The 18,165-nt window shown below is 37.9% G+C and overlaps 1 protein-coding gene across 6 annotated transcripts in view; it reads left to right on the top strand.

The window, feature by feature from the left end:
* The first annotated feature begins 2,374 nt into the window (after window positions 1–2,374).
* RBM39 (RNA binding motif protein 39) overlaps window positions 2,375–18,165 on the top strand; it is a 30,337-nt gene continuing 14,546 nt past the window's right edge. For 2 of the 6 annotated variants that reach the window (XM_081255891.1, XM_081255893.1), the window contains exons 1-8: window positions 2,375–2,688; window positions 3,309–3,372; window positions 5,120–5,169; window positions 9,807–10,001; window positions 12,589–12,654; window positions 12,754–12,804; window positions 16,447–16,564; window positions 17,026–17,178. In XM_081255891.1, the coding sequence (XP_081112017.1) occupies window positions 3,322–3,372; window positions 5,120–5,169; window positions 9,807–10,001; window positions 12,589–12,654; window positions 12,754–12,804; window positions 16,447–16,564; window positions 17,026–17,178 (684 nt within the window). In that variant the 5' untranslated portion in view covers window positions 2,375–2,688; window positions 3,309–3,321. Of the gene's footprint in view, window positions 2,689–3,308; window positions 3,373–5,119; window positions 5,170–9,806; window positions 10,002–12,588; window positions 12,655–12,750; window positions 12,805–16,446; window positions 16,565–17,025; window positions 17,179–18,165 lie in introns of all 6 variants that reach the window. The other 4 variants (XM_081255894.1, XM_081255895.1, XM_081255892.1 and 1 more) reach the window with 3 other exon arrangements.

The raw sequence follows: 18,165 nt of genomic DNA on the forward strand, positions 1-18,165 counted from the left end.
GACCGGGGCACGAACCCATGTCCCCTGCATCGGCAGGTGGACTCTCAACCACTGCACCACCAGGGAAGCCCTTTAATATTTTCTTTTAAATATATAAAAATAGTTTTGTTTTAGAGACTGAGTTTTCCAGCAGATGTTTCTTGATTGTGTGCTCACTTGCCAGGTTCACTCTGATATTCCTGGAACAGAAAACAATTTAAGGGATATTCAATACTCAAGTAACTTAGAGTTTAAAACCTTTCTCTTCTCAAATAAGTCTAGAGGTTAAGGTCAAATACTGTCATGTTCCCAAACAAAGAAAAAAATTAAGAAGGGGCCACCACCTATGCTTTAATATTGGCACAATTAACGAGTCACAACACTTAAAGGGAAAAGAGAGGCAAAGGCTAGCTTGTCTTTTCTGTTATATTATGCGTCAATATAATGTGGTGATTTTCACCATTTAAAAAATGAAGGGGGCTTCCCTGGTGGCACAGTGGTTGAGAGTCCGCCTGCCGATGCAGGGGACACGGGTTCGTGCCCCGGTCTGGGAAGATCCCACATGCCGCGGAGCGGCTGGGCCCGTGAGCCATGGCTGCTGAGCCTGCGCGTCCGGAGCCTGTGCTCCGCAAGGGGAGAGGCCACAACAGTGAGAGGCCCACCTACCGCAAAAAAAAAAAAAAAAAAAAAAAATGAAGGGACTTTCCTGGTGGCGCAGTGGTTAAGAGTCTGTGCTCCCAATGCAGGGGGCCCGGGTTTGATCTCTGGCCCGGGAACTACATCCCACATGCATGCCGCAACTAGGGAGCCCACGTGCCTCAACTAAGAAGCCGGCAAGCTGCAACTAAGCAGCCCGCCTGCCGCAACTAAGACCCGATGCAACCAAATAAATAAATATTAAAAAAAATAAAATAAAAAATGAAAAGAAGATCTGAGTTTTCAGGAAAAGAAGTTAAGGGAATATTACTAATTATGCAAAATCTATTAATCCTCTAAAAGAAACACCTGAGTGGGAAGTTAATCCAAAATGGAAAGCCTCTCTATACTTTCCTCTAAATAATTTTGTTTAGAAATAACAGAAGTTAACTGTTTTGAGGACTAAATATTTGCCAGGCATTTTACAGCTATTATCTCATTCAATCCTCACTATACTTCTATTAGGCTTTCATTCATTCATTCATTCATTCATTTATTACGTGTCCACCTGGCTGGGTATGTGGCTAAGCGCTGAGAATTCACTAGTGAGTATTATCGGCCTATGTCAGGATCAAGAAGTTAAGTAATTATACCTATACTCTTCACAGGAGGAAAGGGAGGGTAGGCTCTGAGAGGTTAATTTACTTGTCCAAGGTCACACAGTGCTGAAGCAGTTACAAACTCATTTCAAATCTTTGCCCTCAATCATTAAGCTGTCAACAGACTTCAAGATTTTCTCCCTCAAGATTTTTTGCTTGTAAGTTATCTTTCCAAATTTTTTCAAGCATTTTTATCTTAGAGTTAAAAGTCTTATAGTCAATGTTCTCTCTGCCCTCCGCTCTTTTTCACCGTGTAGACCAAAGAACAAGCGGTGAATGTACACTCTAACTGCCAGGCATCTGGGAGACTTCAGGGGCGAGAAGCCAAGTTCCAGGGGGATGGGGGACATTTTTGAAGAAACAATAGCAACCCCGACACAAGGCCAGACTATAAATTCGAGGGTCACAAAGCTGGTCCACTGCCAAGAGCAGTGTTTTTTCACCTTCTCTTTGCCTTTTTCCACTACTTTCAAAGCTGTTTTGAAGCTCGACAGTCGCCGCAGTGCCTAGTCCACTGGTTCCACAAGGCCGAGAAATCTAATTTTTTATTCTACACCCTTAGCCCCCTACGCCTGTACGTCTCTTTTCGACTTCTCTCTCACATGCTTTTCACTCCATGTTCACCCCGGCGGATAATCTATACATGAGCGTTTTCGTTTTATTCTATCGCCATATGGACTAGGTTGCTTTATGGCGACCTTGACAGACATCTAGGTGGGAGGCTCCCGGGAGGGGGGGAAAGCCGTCAGCGCTGAGGGAGAAACCTCCTGATAGCCGATGGGAGGCGCCATGAGGGGGCGGTGACCACCATGCTCCACTCAACGGTGAGTTTTCTAGAAGATTGACAGAAAGCGTACCAATTGTCTTTGCGCTAGCAACTTGCGCGATCTCGCGAGATGTGAACGCCAATCTGGAGGGGGAGTCAAAAGCACCTCCCTGAGTGGGGGATGGGAATATCCGTGGCGCAATCATTGCGCGAGATTAGGCCACGGTCGCTGGGCCCTATGCCTAGATCTCGCGATATTTCCGCTGCTCCGGACTGAAACTAAGAGAAGCTTCTCGCGAGAGCCCGTGCTGAGGGCTCTGTGAGGCCCCGTGTGTTTGTGTGTGTGTATGTGTGTTGGTGAATGTTAGTACGGGGAAGCCGCGGCCGCCATTTCAGAGAGCTTGCCGACGCTGTCGCAGGGGTGGATCCTCCGCTGCCGAAGCCGCCGTCCTGAACTCCCGCGCGGGCTCCTCTAATCCCATTGTTTCTTTTAGATTCTCTTGGGCCTATCCGCCCTAGGAGCCCGAAATTTGGGCTGGGTGGTACTGCGGCCTGGGCCTAGCGGCTTAACAGTAGCAACAGCGGCGGCAGTAGCAACCCCCCTCTTTCCGAATACGAGCACCGCAGGGGCCCCGAAAGCCCGCACAGGTAAGGAGGCGTCGCGGACCCCCGTATTTGCAGGGCTTTTCTGAGGTGTGGTTCTTTTCTGGGTTGAGGGGCACTCCTTAGCCGATCTTAAGCGACGGGGTTGGGGGGGCAGGTTTTCGAGAAATGGGCTTCATTTCGAAGACCGCGCCCTTCTTTTCCGGTCGGGTGGATTTCAGGGTTTTCGGGTGGCATGGGCTCCAGAGAGGCCTCGGGCAGATGGCGACCGGTCCTTTCGAGGCCTGGGACGACCGCGACCTCCCAACATGGCGCCAGCCGAACGCTGCCTTGGCACCGAACTCCTCCCAACCGAGGGAGTTTCCCTTTGCCCGTAAAATGGCAGCGCGGGGTTTTGCGCGGAAAGAGGCGCTTTCGTTCGATGCTCTCGGGTTGTTTTTTGAGGCATTTCAGGCTTTTTAAAAATCGGATACTTAATCTGCTTTAGCGTGTTCGGTCTTGGGGACATTTCAGGTTTAATTGTCAAGCCTACTAAAGTGCGTTGTCCCACCTTAGTCGTTTTGTGGGGCGTCTCTGAAGTTTTGGAATATGTCCGGTAAGAAGGAAATTTAGCAAAATTTAAAATTGTTTACTCATTGAATTTTTCATTCTTATTCTTTACCTAGGCGTTCAGAGAAAATGGCAGACGATATTGATATTGAAGCAATGCTTGAGGCTCCTTACAAGAAGGTGAGAAAAAACAAGTCGGTGAGGTTTATCTATTCCTTAATTTAGCATTATTCACGAAACTACTGCTGAAATGTAAACTAACCTCCCCGGAGCCCTCTTGATTTATCTTATCAGAGATGCATTAAGTGTAACTTACAAAAGTAAATATATGCTATTGATGTAATAATATTGTGCAGTAGTTTCACTTCAGCGTGATGAATAAATGCCCATCTATCTCTCTTTGTAGACTTGCCTAACGATATCTCACCTCTACTCCCATGAATTCACCTTTGATTCCAGTGTGAACTGTCAATCATAAGGTAGTAATTGAGTGACTTATCGCTGTACCGTGGTCCCCTAGGTAAAATGACTCAACTAAGAATTACCAGCTCCAGTTTGGTATAGCAAAAAGGTGAATGTAGTGGTTTGGGAAAGCAGCAGGGGTCCAAGAATAACACAGCATAACCAGTCTGTGGCAAGCAAATCTTTAAATAAGACAAGTCTTACAAGAAGAAATGGGTGAGATTTAAAAATTTATCCTATACATAAGACTGGTAATAGTCAATATTAAAACAGGCAGGTGATGATCTGCTCAGTTAAAAATTACTAAAATTCTTGGATCCCTGAATAAAAAAAAATTCTTAAAGCAAAAGAGGCACTATCACAACTTGAGTCACTTGATGACTGTTTAACTGTTCTCCATATTGTTTTATTTTTAATTAGTCCCTGTCATAATATTTCACACAAAAAAACTACAAAGGAGTTATTTTGACTAATAATACAGTCTTTGACCCATTTCAGTATCACAGTAAAAGTGTCTTTTCATTCTTTCACCAGTTGGTGGTGAAAATAGCAGTATGCATGCGTTATCACTGATGTCACAAACTGTAAGCTTTGTAAGTTAGCACTTATACTCCTATAACTGATGTGATCAAACTTTAAAATAAACATTGCGCTAAACCTTTTAAAAATAATACATTTGTTTTGGAGTGTATAGCTCGACCATGTGGTACCAATTTGGATGAATTCTTTAAAGCTTTGAATAATGTATGTAGTTTTGTAATGCTTAGACTCTTGAAGCGCTACTTTCTATTTTAATGTTAAGATTCTGTCTTAGTTTAACATGGATGTAATTCCATGTAAACAGGTATGGAAGTAGGACTGGTCGATTATTAATTGACTTTCTTGGGTTCTTGGGAGTCAACATTACTAAAGCAGTGTGAATCCCTGTTTGCTTCAGGGCGAGATGTGTGACAGAGGTGGCATCAAGCTCTTACAGTCCCAACCCTCCAACGGAAATGGGCGAAGATCTCAGGAATGGCATCGGTCACAGGAAATCGATAGTGGCTGGCTGCTAGCATGGCCACATGGGGCTTAGGCAGAAATAGAGCCATGGTACTGACCAAAGGGGCCATAGCACATGGAATAAAACTCAAAACAGGACTTCATTCATGTTTTATAGAAATTCTATTTAACCACTTCAACACTGTAAATCTGGATAACTTACTATCTAACTATGTAAGAAAATAAAATTTAACGTGTTAATGTGCCTTTTTATTTTTGTATCTTGATGACTTAATTTGTAAGCAACAAAGTGGTTAAACACATATCCATCTAAATTTTTTTATAGCCTTCCATGTTAAACTATAAATAAGTAATTAGTTTTAAAAATTGTTTTGTATTTTCTTATTCCTATTCCCTTTACCCTTTGACAACTTGAAATGTTACCACTTCGTCCTCATGATGTTCTTCTATCAACCCTGCTTAGGATGAGAACAAGTTGAGCAGTGCCAACGGCCATGAAGAACGTAGCAAAAAGTAAGTTTTAAGAAGGGACCTGGGTTGGGGGGAGCTATATGTGGTTGAGATTTTAAGTTGTATTCCTGTGGCTAAAGCATCAAACCCAAGGTTCTCTCCTGAAGGGTTTCTTTGCCTTTTTTAGAAAAGTAGGTTCTTTACCTTCTGGGATGAGACACTATTTGAGGATGTAAAACTATGGACTCTCTCCTTAATTTCAGGAATTGGTGTCAGGGACTTTTTGGACACCTTCACCTCCAAGTCCATCCATGACAATCTGGATAAGAGTTCTAGTGTTAGAGCTTGTCTTTTGTCTTAAATTTGTTAACTTCGGCTTAATATTATTTTATCAGTGTTATCAATAAAACTACTATATACACTGAAGATGGTTAGAAAGAAGAAGGTAATAACCAGGCTATGGAGAAGTATTGTTTGCCATAAATTACTAAAGGAGTCAGAGCTGTGAATTATTTATGCTCCTAAAGGTTCTTTTTGTAGTAACGTTACAGCACACTTAAGTACTTCTTAATGTTCCTCTTACATGGCTTTCGTCCTCTTAAGCTTTTTAAACTCTGATAGACTTAATAGTGAGAATGGAGTTTCAAGAAACTATGAATATTTATGTGTGTCATTTAGGTTAAAGAAGTAACCCTTAATAGGAACTCTGATACAGACTAGTACAGAGTATAGTATATAAGAAGTCTAAATAGCTGCACTTTATAAAATTTGATCGTGTTCTTGGAGTTTTCCTTCAGCTCTAAAATCATTGAGTCTTAACATCACATGGTCTGTATTATAAGCATTAAGACATTTTTTTAGCCTTCGTGATGTCATATTCAAACGTTCTGTCATGTTCATGACCCCATAATACATAATGAAAAATGATGTAGAATAAGCCACTTATTTGGTTCTTTTTGGCGCTTCCTTCTAAGAGCTCTAAGTGCTTCATAATATACTACCTCAATATCCTCACAAGTTTGTAAGGTAGGTTAATATAATTTCATAAAATAGATGAGGACATAGACTGGATTGTCCAGGTTTTGCTACACCGATATTCTTACCCCTAGAATATTGTAGTAATGGATCAGAATGATACAATTTGAAGGACATGTCCTGTATTTTTTCTGTTTGGGTGGGAGTCTGTTATAGTTCCTCACTAATCACGTTAAGGGTATTGGGTTGGGTTTAGTCTTCAATTGTTATAATTTGAGGCAGTCAACCAATCTTTGCGTGGTATAATGTCCTTTGATTTTAGACCTTTTACCAAAGTAAGTTTCCTAATTAATCGTTGTGATTTGCAATTCTGTAATCAAAAGAAAACCCAGGAAGGGGTAACCATATAAATTGAAATTATCCAATCTCTAGATACCAGGCCAAGTGGATGGATAAAGATCTCACTCTAAGTGCCAAAAGAATGAGGACCTACACTATAGGGCACATGCCTTCTTTGTTGTACCATTCTTACATGTCATTCCTTGCTACTAATACCATCTTCAGTTTATATTTGTTAATCATCCTACAACTAAGCTCATTAAGACTACAAGTCTTTTACAAGGAAATTTAGCATCAAGCTCTCAATGACTGGTGCTTACTTAGTGGTGTTTATATATATAATGTAAAGGGTCCAATGGGACTAAATAGAAGAACGGACAATTTAATTGGCCATAGGATTCTTTGTTTAAGGGAAGAACCTTTTCAAAATTTCAGCTATCTAGTGTCTTTTTAAATGTACAAATTATTTCTCCGTCAGACTTCTCATTCTCCTCATTCTCAGTTAAAGCTGATTAAATAAATGACTCCCTTGGTCAGTCAGTAACTGTTAAGCCATTTTTTTCTCTGAAGGAAATTAATCTTTCAAATTAATTTGAAAGTTACCTAGAAAAAATTTTTTGTATTTAGGCATAAATTATAAAACAAGCAGAATGTTCTTGTGTATTAGTTTTTAGTATAAATTAGGTCTCTTAACCAAAGGAACGTGCCATGTGCATTTTTCATCCTAAAACTTCATTGTTTTTTAAAAGCCATTGAGTATTGGGATGTAGTTTTAAGGTAGTAAGAAAATGCACATTATGAGAAATTGAGAGTTGACTGACAAGTAAATGTTTTCTTTTAAAAAATAGTAATTCTCAGTACATACACTCAATTGATTTCAGGTAATAGTAAAAGGAACTAAGTTTAATATTAACGCAAATTGGTTGTCTTTTAGCCTTCTTTCTGAAAAGCTGTACCCCTGAGCTTGGCAAGACCTCAAAGTATGCCTTTTTAAGTACCTGAGCTTGCCTTCATGGGAGTATTATTTGTTAGTATAACCAGTTTTGCAAAGTCTCAACCAGCATCCATTCAGTTAAGCTCTTTTGGAATTTCTCAAAAAAGGATAAAAAACAATAAATGACACAGTTGAAATATATTGGCTACTGTGGTGTGGATTATCTATAAATTTTGGAATAAATGACTTTTCTATTTTTTTTCTTATTTTCCAGAGTACTTTGCATTTAAAATTTAGATCTTCTTACATGGAAGAGGTCAAATCCAGTTATAGCAAAACACCTTTACAGCAGAGGCCATATAACCAAAAAGTCCAAAGGCCCAGCCCAGTGGACCATTTACTTCAATGATGTTCAGTACAAAATTCCACTGCCACTAAAGACTTTGGAAAGTCCCTTTTAAGTTGTAACAGGATTTGACTATTAGTGTGGATTTTGATCACCCTTCTTTAGTTAACTTAATAAATGTTCTTTGAAGCTTCATCTTGTTATTGAGAAGTACACTGCTTTCTTGCACCCTTAAATTTTTGTCTGGGCTTTATAAAGAGGATTATATTTCTGAATGTCTTAGTATGTTGCTGTCTTTTTACCTGTCTGGGGTTGCCTTCAGATGTGGGTGGGGACTCATTTATAAAAAGTCCTAGAAAGACCTTAAGTTGAAATTAGCTCTCCAATTTTCGAGTCCTTTCCTTTGGCGCAATTAATTTTGGGCCTAAGAAGAGGTAATTTGGGAGGTTGGCTGCCTCTCTGCAATGGGCCATTTATGAGCAGAGCAAAACTTTATTTATCCTTTTTGTGGGGGATGGAGTCCTTACTTTGTCCCCTAATTGATAATATTTAGGATTTTTTATTACAGCTATCTGAGAGAATTTTTTAGTCTAACAGATAGTTTCAGGTTTTTAGGCAACAAAGTTGGAATGTTACCTGTTGCCCTTCTGGGCATTGCTTTGATGACGTCTGTATAAGTAATGAGTGTAGCCTAATTTTCTGTCATGTGCTACCTAGCATATACATTTCTGACAGTCAGGTGGATTATCTTGAAATTTTAGACAAAGTTTCTGCCTCCTTGGAAAGCTCTACATCTCCTTGTGATTGGAGTGTGGGTTTCAAGATTCCAGAAGGTGGGTGTCTTCATTTTCTATTTTCAATGCACTCTAAGATGACCTGCTTACAGGTTCTCTGAGGCAGACTTCAATTGCTCTTGTGCTAACTTTGCTTTGATAAGGACTAAACAGTTAATTCAATTTCCAAATGATGTAGTTGTCAAAATGTTTCATAATCTTTGAGCCACTACAAAATGACATTTAAGTGGATAAGTTTAATTTGAAATGTCTTTCAATTTATATTGAAATATCTGAAGGCACCTCTAAAATTTGGGTGATGACAGAGGTACGGATTATAAAAATTATGGAATGAGTGGGTGGTATGCTGTTAGGAATACAGAAATGAATAGGAAGATACACGACTGACGGGCTTTTTTACCTTTCAGAGCTTGAGAATTTATAAAGATTTATAAAGGTGTTGATTCTTCCTTTTGGTTGTACCCCACAGGCTTGTATAAACTGGAATAAAAATGGCATATTTTAATATCTGGTGTACCCACTGTAACTTGAAAAAGAAAGTGTCTGAAGTGGTCACATTGAAGTCTAGGAGTGTCAGATTGCATTTTACTGCATTAGTTTTATTGTCCTTTGTCATTTGTAATAATTTTGCCCATAAAAACCGAAATAGTGATGCCTCTATAGCCCTTTGAAAGTATATAATATTCATATGTGCAAATTGGGTCAAAATTGGCTTACTTAAGAGAAATTAGTGTATTTAATGGCAACTTTTTTATATGATCCAACACTAATACTTAAAGTATTCTATTGTAACTTTGATTCTATTACCGTATGTTTTGGATTACAGTTATACTTAGTTGGCCAGATACGATAGACTTTATTTAAAAGTTCACGGGACTTCCCTGGTACTCCAGTGGTTGGGACTCTGTGCTGCCACTGCAGGGGGCATGGGGTTCGATCCCTGGTCAGCGTAAGATATATCGTGCATGCTGTGCAGCATGACCAAAAAAAAAAAAAAAAACATTTAAAAGTTCAGGTTTTTATTTATACCTACCAATAAGTCCTCTCCTTGTTAAAGCCCTAGCTGACTCTCAAGAAAGATCATTATAGTCCCTCTCACTCAAATGATTCATTGTCAACTGGCTGCTGATTTTCAGTAGTAGAAGGTGAAGGTGGGGTGTTGTTTGCCTTACCTAGGAATTATTTTTCCATAAGTGATTATTATGTATCATTGTATGATAGTAAATATAGCAAAATATATCTGACCATAAAAGGAAGTATATTTTTGCAGATTCTTAAATCAGCAAGATAATGGTGAATTTTTTCTTCTCAGGAGGAAAAAAAGCAAGAGCAGAAGTCGTAGTCATGAACGAAAAAGAAGCAAAAGTAAGGAACGGAAGCGAAGTAGAGATAGAGAAAGGAAAAAGAGCAAAAGCCGTGAAAGGAAGCGAAGTAGAAGCAAAGAAAGGAGACGGAGCCGTTCAAGAAGTCGAGATCGCAGATTCAGAGGCCGCTACAGAAGTCCTTAGTATGTAACTATAATTATGATGATATTGGTTTGAGAGATTTTTCTTGGTATCCAGAGAGCAGCGTAACTGGAGTGACTTGAATTGTGGAATTTTATTTTTCAATATGATCAGTTAAAAAGTATTAAATAAGGATTTTGGCATTGAAAAGTCCAGTAGAAATGCAGTGTGTGGACAGATGCATAATGTTTGTTTTACTAGGCATGCAGAACATTTTCTGTTACTCCATCTAAAAATATTACTGTGTGCCAATTCAAACTAAAGCACTAAAATACTTTTTAAACAAAGATTTGATATTATAGTGCCAAATACGTGAAAGCTTAAAGGTTTGTGAGCTATCACAGTATCCTTTACTGAACATAAAGTTTTTAAAGCTCAGATGGATACAAATTGCAAATATGTACAGTCAGTCAAATACATAGTTAACAACCTTGTCTGTGTGGCTGTTTTCAGCTGAAATGACAGACCAGTTGTGAATTTAGTGCATGCTTCTTGATAATGATCGCACATCTTTGTATTTAAGGTGTTTTAATAGTAAGAACGCACTAAAACTGCTTTTGAAGGTTGAATCACTATGGAAATGCTGATGTGGTTAAACATGTTGGAAATGTTTCGTTAATAGTAATTTTTAAAAAGCTAAAATGTATTAATGACTGGAAAGAGCCTTCTTGCAACTCTTTAAGCAGTTCAGTCTAACAGTCCCTAGTGATTTATGATGTTCTTTCCTGTTAGTAAATATACTGTTGTAAACTGTGGGATATGTTAAAATTAACAGCTTTAACGTTAAAACTTGAATGGTTTAAGATTGAATTCAAAGACAACAGTCCTGAATCAGAGCCTTGGCTCTTTAAATTGGTTAAACACTGTAAGAAACATTCTTAAGCTTTAGTTTTCTCATCTTTTAAGAAGGAGGTAACCACTGACAGGCTATTAGAGTCTTGAATGAGAAGAGAATGTAAATGAGAGCACCCACAATACTGCTATTGATGAAATGTTTTGGTGTTATTTGAAGCCAATAAAGTTAGTAACACTTGGAGTTCTGATTCAGGTTTTTCAATAAAAAGGATTCCACTTCTTGTTCTCTAAGGTCCTCTTAGCTGATTATTTTATAAACTTTTTAACAGCTTAAAAAGGACCACAATGTTAAGTCTGAGTGCTTTATTAGAAAATACTTGCTTTTTGTCCAATTTATCAAAATTTACTGCATTCTTTTTTACCAGAATTAACTAAATAGGGGGGAAGGATTACTTTAATAAATTCTGAATATTATTATCTCTGATCAGTGATGAATACTTGAAGTCAGCCTGTGCTTCTGGTCTGACTTAAACTCACTTGGTTCTTATGTTTGGTTTCAGGTGATTTTTAACTACCAAGGCAGTAACTGAAACTTTTATAATTGAAGGGGAAAGAAAATAGCTTATAGACTCTTATTTATCCAGTAAATATATATTCTTAATGATCACTTTTAGTGTGCTTTGCAAAGGACCCATTTAATACAATTTTATTTGGAACTGCTTGGGTGTTATACGTGCATGTAGAGTCCATGAAAACAAATCCAAATGTGGATTGAAGACCACCATATATTTTCATTTTGCTACCCATCTGGTAAAGGATAGCAGGATGAGCACTAAGGGACATCTGATCTGACCTTTTAACTTAGTTTGGTCTTTCAAAATAAAAGGGCCATAAACTACTGGGCCTTTTTAGAATATTCTAGACTACAGAATAAAGCTTTTTAAAAAGTTAACTTTTGTGATCTTTTTCGAAAACACTCCTTTAATATGTCAAGTCCCGAAAAAAAAATTTTCGTGAGGGATTGATGAACTTCCTTCACATCTTTACTATGGACTATTTTGTCAAAAAGAACTGAAGTGTGTGACATGCTACGTATGCTTATATGCAGTCTTGGAGACTTACTGTTAAATGAAAAAGTTGGAGTTTCATGATTATGGAAAGAATTAGTTCCTTTATATTTTAAAAGAAACTCCTCAAGGGAATTCCCTGGTTAGGACTCTGCGCTTTCACTGCCTGGGGCCTGGGTTCGATCCCTGGTTGAGGAACTAAGATCCCACAAGCCACGCGGTGTGGCCTGAAAAAAAAAAAGTTCCTCAAACAAGAAGACATAACTGAATATATGTATATGTATGTATATATGAGCACATGTGTATTCCTTAGGAAGGATCTGCAAAGATGCACACCAAATTGTTAATTATAGTTAGTCCTGGTGTGAGGGAAGTTGAGGATAATTTTCACTTTGGGTCTTTTTTTTTTCCCCCTAAATCTCAGGAATGTATTCATAAATATGTAGTTAAAGAGAACTAGACTGAAAATTGAGCATTTTCAGAATATTAAAAAATTTGAGGCTGTAACCTTTGGTCTTGGCACCTCTCAGTGGTCCAGGATGGATAACTGTAAGAGCAGTTTGCCTGGGATAGAGTTAAGAGAACAAAAAGTCTCTTTATTTCCTCTTCATAATTGAGGTGGAAAACAAGCAGCCTAAACAATGTTAAGCTTGCTGGAGAGCGCATGAACGCGATCTTAGCAAGACCCTAACCCTGTAACTAGTGTAATTTTGTGTTTCCTTTTTAGCTCCGGACCAAAATTTAACAGTGCCATCCGAGGAAAGATTGGGTTGCCTCATAGCATCAAATTAAGGTTTTTAAACATACTTCTGAATTGTTTAAATTGTTTTTCAAGGAACTAATGTGGTGTACTTGTTTGGGTAACTTTTGAAACTTTTTAACTTTGCAGCAGACGACGCTCCCGAAGCAAAAGTCCATTCAGAAAAGACAAGAGCCCAGTGAGGTAACTGTTTTCCCTGTTTCCTTTGTTTTGTACTTTTAGCTTTTATAAAGTTTTTACAACTTATGCTACTGCTAAATTTAATGACATACAGTAATTTGGATCATATTAAATCTTGATTCGTTTTGCAGTTCTAGCATTATTAATTTTTAAAAGACTTAGTTAATTATTTTTAGCTGAGTTGGGTCTTCGTTGCTGCACCTGGGCTTTCTCTAGTCACAGCGAGCGGGGGCTACTCTTCGTTGTGGTGCACGGGCTTCTCATCACGGTGGCCTCTCGTTGCGGAGCACGGCCTCTAGGCGCGAGGGCTTCAGTAGTTGTGGCGCACGGGCTTAGTTGCTCTGTGGCATGTGGGATCTTCCCGGACCAGGGCTCGAACCCATGTCCCCCGCGTTGGCAGGCGGATTCTTAACCACTGCGCCACCAGGGATGTCCAATTCTAGTATTATTAATGTGAATTTCTAAGTTTTCAATAACTTGCATGTGAGAAGAACGGAACAGAAATTACCACTTTAATGTGTAGATGTTACATGTGCTTTTATTTCCCTTTTAGGATAGCTATATATTTTTTTAACATCTTTATTGGAGTATAATTGCTTTAGAATGGTGTGTTAGTTTCTGCTTTATAACAAAGTGAATCAGTTATACATATACATATGTTCCCATATCTCTTCCCTCTTGCGTCTCCCTCCCTCACACCCTCCCTATCCCACCCCTCTAGGTGGTCACAAAGCACCGAGCTGATCTCCCTGTGCCATGCAGCTAGCTATCTATTTTACATTTGGTAGTGTATATATGTCCATGTCACTTTCTCACTTTGTCACAGCTTACCCTTCCCCCTCCCCATATCCTCAAGTCCATTCTCTAGTAGGTCTGTGTCTTTATTCCCGTCTTACCCCTAGGTTCTTCATGACCTTTTTTTTTCCCCTTAGACTCCATATATATGTGTTAGCATACAGTATTTGTTTTTCTCTTTCTGACTTACTTCACTCTGTATGACAGACTCTAGGTCCATCCACCTCACTACAAATAACTCAGTTTCGTTTCTTTTTATGGCTGAGTAATATTCCATTGTATATATGCGCCACATCTTCTTTATCCATTCATCCGATGATGGACACTTAGGTTGCTTCCATCTCCTGGCTATTGTAAATAGAGCTGCATTGAACATGGTGGTACATGACTCTTTTTTTTTTTTTTTTTTAAGTTTATTTATTTATTTATTTAATTAGTTTCTGCTTTATAACAAAGTGAATCAGTCATACATATACATCTGTTCCCACATCCCTTCCCTCATGCATCTCCCTCCCTCCCACCCTCCCCATCCCACCCCTCCAGGCGGTCACAAAGCACCGAGCTGATCTCCCTGTGCTCTGCGGCTGCTTCCCACTATCTATCTACCTTACGTTTGGTAGTGTATACACGTCCATGCCTCTCTTTCGCCTTGTCACAGCCCACCCTTCCCCCTCCCCATATCCTCAAGTCCATTCTCAAGTAGGTCTGCGTCTTCATTCCCGTTTTGCCCCTAGGTTCTTCATGACATTTTTTTTTTTAAATTCCGTATATATGTGTTAGCATACGGTATTTGTCTTTCTCTTTCTGACTTACTTCACTCTGTATGACAGACTCTAGGTCCATCCACCTCACTACAAATAACTCAGTTTCGTTTCTTTTTATGGCTGAGTAATATTCCATTGTATATATGCGCCACATCTTCTTTATCCATTCATCCGATGATGGACACTTAGGTTGCTTCCATCTCCTGGCTATTGTAAATAGAGCTGCATTGAACATGGTGGTACATGACTCTTTTTGAATTATGGTTTTCTCAGGGTATATGCCCAGTAGTGGGATTGCTGGGTCATGGTAGTTCTATTTTTAGTTTTTTAAGGAACCTCCATACTGTTTTCCATAGTGGCTGTATCAATTTACATTCCCACCAGCAGTGCAAGAGTGTTCCCTTTTCTCCACGCCCTCTCGAGCATTTATTGTTTCTAGATTTTTTGATGATGGCCATTCTGACTGGTGTGAGATGATATCTCATTGTAGTTTTGATTTGCATTTCTCTAATGATTAATGATGTTGAGCATTCTTTCATGTGTTTGTTGGCAATCTAAAATTTTTTAATGGTAGCTGTAGAAAACTTTAGACTTGACTCACCTTTGGAGTTAATAAATTTTAAGTTATTGAAATAACTTCTTGTGGGAAAGTAGTTGAAATAGTCATGAGTTTTATCATTTGTCTCCCTTACTTGAGAAAAGTATTTAATTTCCAAAATTGTAACCGAGTTGACTTGTTTTCAAGTAGTAATACTATGTTTTTGAGTGTTTCTGCGAGGTATTTTCCTCTTAAAAAAAGATAAGAGTTATCTATCCAGTCTACCATTTTGGTTCAAGGAACGTTTTGTTAACATGATAACGTTGTTCTTTACTGATGTTCTGGCTTCCCTTAAAAGGTACCTTTTAACTTTTGAGTCTATCTTTGACGTATTCTAATCCTAGGATTTAGTGATAGCCTCAGTGTTCTTAAAGGCGCTCTTTGTAACAGATACTGAGTTTTTGTTTAATATTTAGTTTTCTTTCATGGGAAAACTCCCGTTTAGTTCTCATTCTTTGGATATAGTCAGCTTTGTACCTCTGTTTTATGGTAATAGGTTTAAAATTACTTGCAGATTTCTTAAGGGGATGTAACGTGAGTTTTGTAAAGTTCTTCTGGAGAATGTCCAGAACATGGTTAAGAATGAGCAGGGTTATGCTTACAATTTTAGGGATTTACTTAGAACCTTAATCTTAGTAGAATTATTTATAATAATGTCAGTAGACATTGTTATTTTTCCTTGACATTCATTAAGTTAAATTTATCTGTTGTGCTCTTTTACTTTCCTCACATATTTGGGCACTTATAGTTTCCTCTGTAAATTTAGAAGTGTACACCATTTATTTGTAAGCATGAGTAAATTAAATCCCACTATTGTTATTTGGCTAGATAATCTCTTGCTTTTCATTTTTGACTTGCTAATTGTTACTGTCTCTGTATTCTATAACCATCAAGTATTTTTTTGGGTACTGAATTTGTAGAGTCTTAGTAAGACTGATCTAATTCTGATAGACAGCTGCCTCAGTATTCCATGTATCTATCTCAGTTTGTGAAAAAAATTCTTAGAGTCAAATAGTCTTCATCACTTGGGGTTTTACTCTCAAGTTTGTCATTTGTGATTATGAAACTTAATTTTATTTTATGATTTCCTTTTGGGGAACCATCCTTTCTACTAATTTGGACCAGTCCAACATTAGTATGGACTCAGGGGTTATTACTTGTGACTATCATTAAACTCTCAGGCTTCTGATTGGCCCTTTATTATCCTGGAGAGAATACCATTTGTAAGACTGACAGGCCAGTGGACTTTGGTCCTGATAATGTAAGATACTATCAGAAGAGACATTTAGAAATTATCATCATATTGAAGGCATTGAGTCACATAGAATTATTTTATGGACATTTTATATACATCATAGTTAAAATGGGCTTGCGAGTAGTGACAGATTGGTTTCAGGAAAGTTTATTCTGTTTACTGAAAATGTACATTAAAAGTTATTTTAAAAGAATAAGTTATAAAGTTAATTCTATATTCTTTACCCCTGTTAGGGAGCCTATTGATAATCTGACTCCTGAGGAAAGAGATGCAAGGACCGTTTTCTGCATGCAGCTGGCAGCAAGAATTCGGCCAAGGGATTTGGAAGAGTTTTTCTCCACAGTAGGAAAGGTAATCTAAGCCTATTTTCAGAGCTAATTTAAGTAGAAACTGCAAACAACATTTTAGTAATTGTCAGTGTGACAGATTTTTTTTTTTTTTAATATTTATTTGTTTGGCTGCATCGGGTCTTAATTGCAGCATGCAAACTCTTAGTTGTGGCATGTGGGATCTAGTTCCCTGACCAGGGATCTAACCCAGCCCCCTGCATTGGGAGTGGAGAGTCTTAGCCACTGTATGAAGTCCAGGGAATTTATTTTTGTACCATTTCTTTTTGCCTCACTTGGAAGTTAATAGTGTTGGAATTGATGTATGTTGATAAATGAATTGGGCCTACAAATTTACCAATTAAAAAAAATCTTTTTAATGGCTTGCTTTGCAGTATCATTAATATGCCTCTTGTGTTTTGAAATTATTATACTTACTGTGAATGGTTGCACAAACAGAACCTAAAGTGTGTGTTTTCTTTTTAGGTTCGAGATGTGAGGATGATTTCTGATAGAAATTCAAGACGTTCCAAAGGAATTGCTTATGTGGAATTTGTCGATGTTAGCTCAGTGCCTCTAGCAATAGGATTAACTGGCCAGCGGGTTTTAGGAGTGCCAATCATAGTACAGGCATCACAGGTAACTTTTTTCTTGGTTAAGAATTTGATCATTGGTAGTGTTAGAAACCTGTTGCTTAGTGTTGTGTTGTAATGCCTTGAGCCTTACACAATCACCACTTCCTACCATAAGCCAGATGTTCTCAGGGTAGCTTTTTAAAAAAAAATTTGCCTTGATTTCTTTGATAATTGTGTATTCTTAATAACATCCTGTTCCATTTTAATGTAAGTTTTAAATACCTATTTCATGGAAAAGACTTGAGAACTTGTTCTAGAATTTTACTGATTTGTGATGACTTCTTATTTGGGGATAGAAGCATCTAAGAACATGTTTGCCCCTTCCTATCTTTTAAGTGGAATGGTTTTGACATTTTTAGTAAATTTAATATTTTCACTGTTTTAAAATACATACTTGTGAAAGATTTTATATAATGTTAAGAATAGTTTGAACAGCTAGCTATTCTAGCATTTCTTGAAAGTGAGATGTTTCAGACTAATTTGGAGAATGTTTTTTAAGATAATCCAAATTATGATTTAATTCCTCTTTACTGATGCTCCACAATAAATGAGTGTTGCCTTTGTAAAAATGAAATTAGTGTTAATATTTTAGTTCATTTAGATATGGAAAAATTGGGATATATCACTATTGAGTATATTAATGTGAAAGTATTTTTTTGATTTTTTTCATCAGTACCTTTTTGTACTAAGAAACAAGTTGATTTCTGTGACTACCTGATAACTTAGATTTTTAAAATGGAGAATATAGGATTTAAAGGAATTTTTTTGGCCTTCCCGAGCGGCTTGTGGGATCTTAGTTCCCCCACGAGGGGTTGAACCGGGCCATGGCAGTGGCAAAAGCGCCGAGTTCTAACCACTGGACTGCCAGAGAATTCCTAAGGATTTAAAGAATATTTTTTGAGCAATACAAAATAACAATAGTTATGTTCGTTCCTTTTCAAACCCCTGAAACAAATACTCCTCATAACTCCTGAAAACTCTGGTTACTCAT

This window comes from Mesoplodon bidens (genome assembly GCF_964165515.1).
Source record: "Mesoplodon bidens genome assembly, chromosome: 15".
In the NCBI taxonomy this organism is placed as follows: Eukaryota; Metazoa; Chordata; class Mammalia; order Artiodactyla; family Ziphiidae; genus Mesoplodon; species Mesoplodon bidens.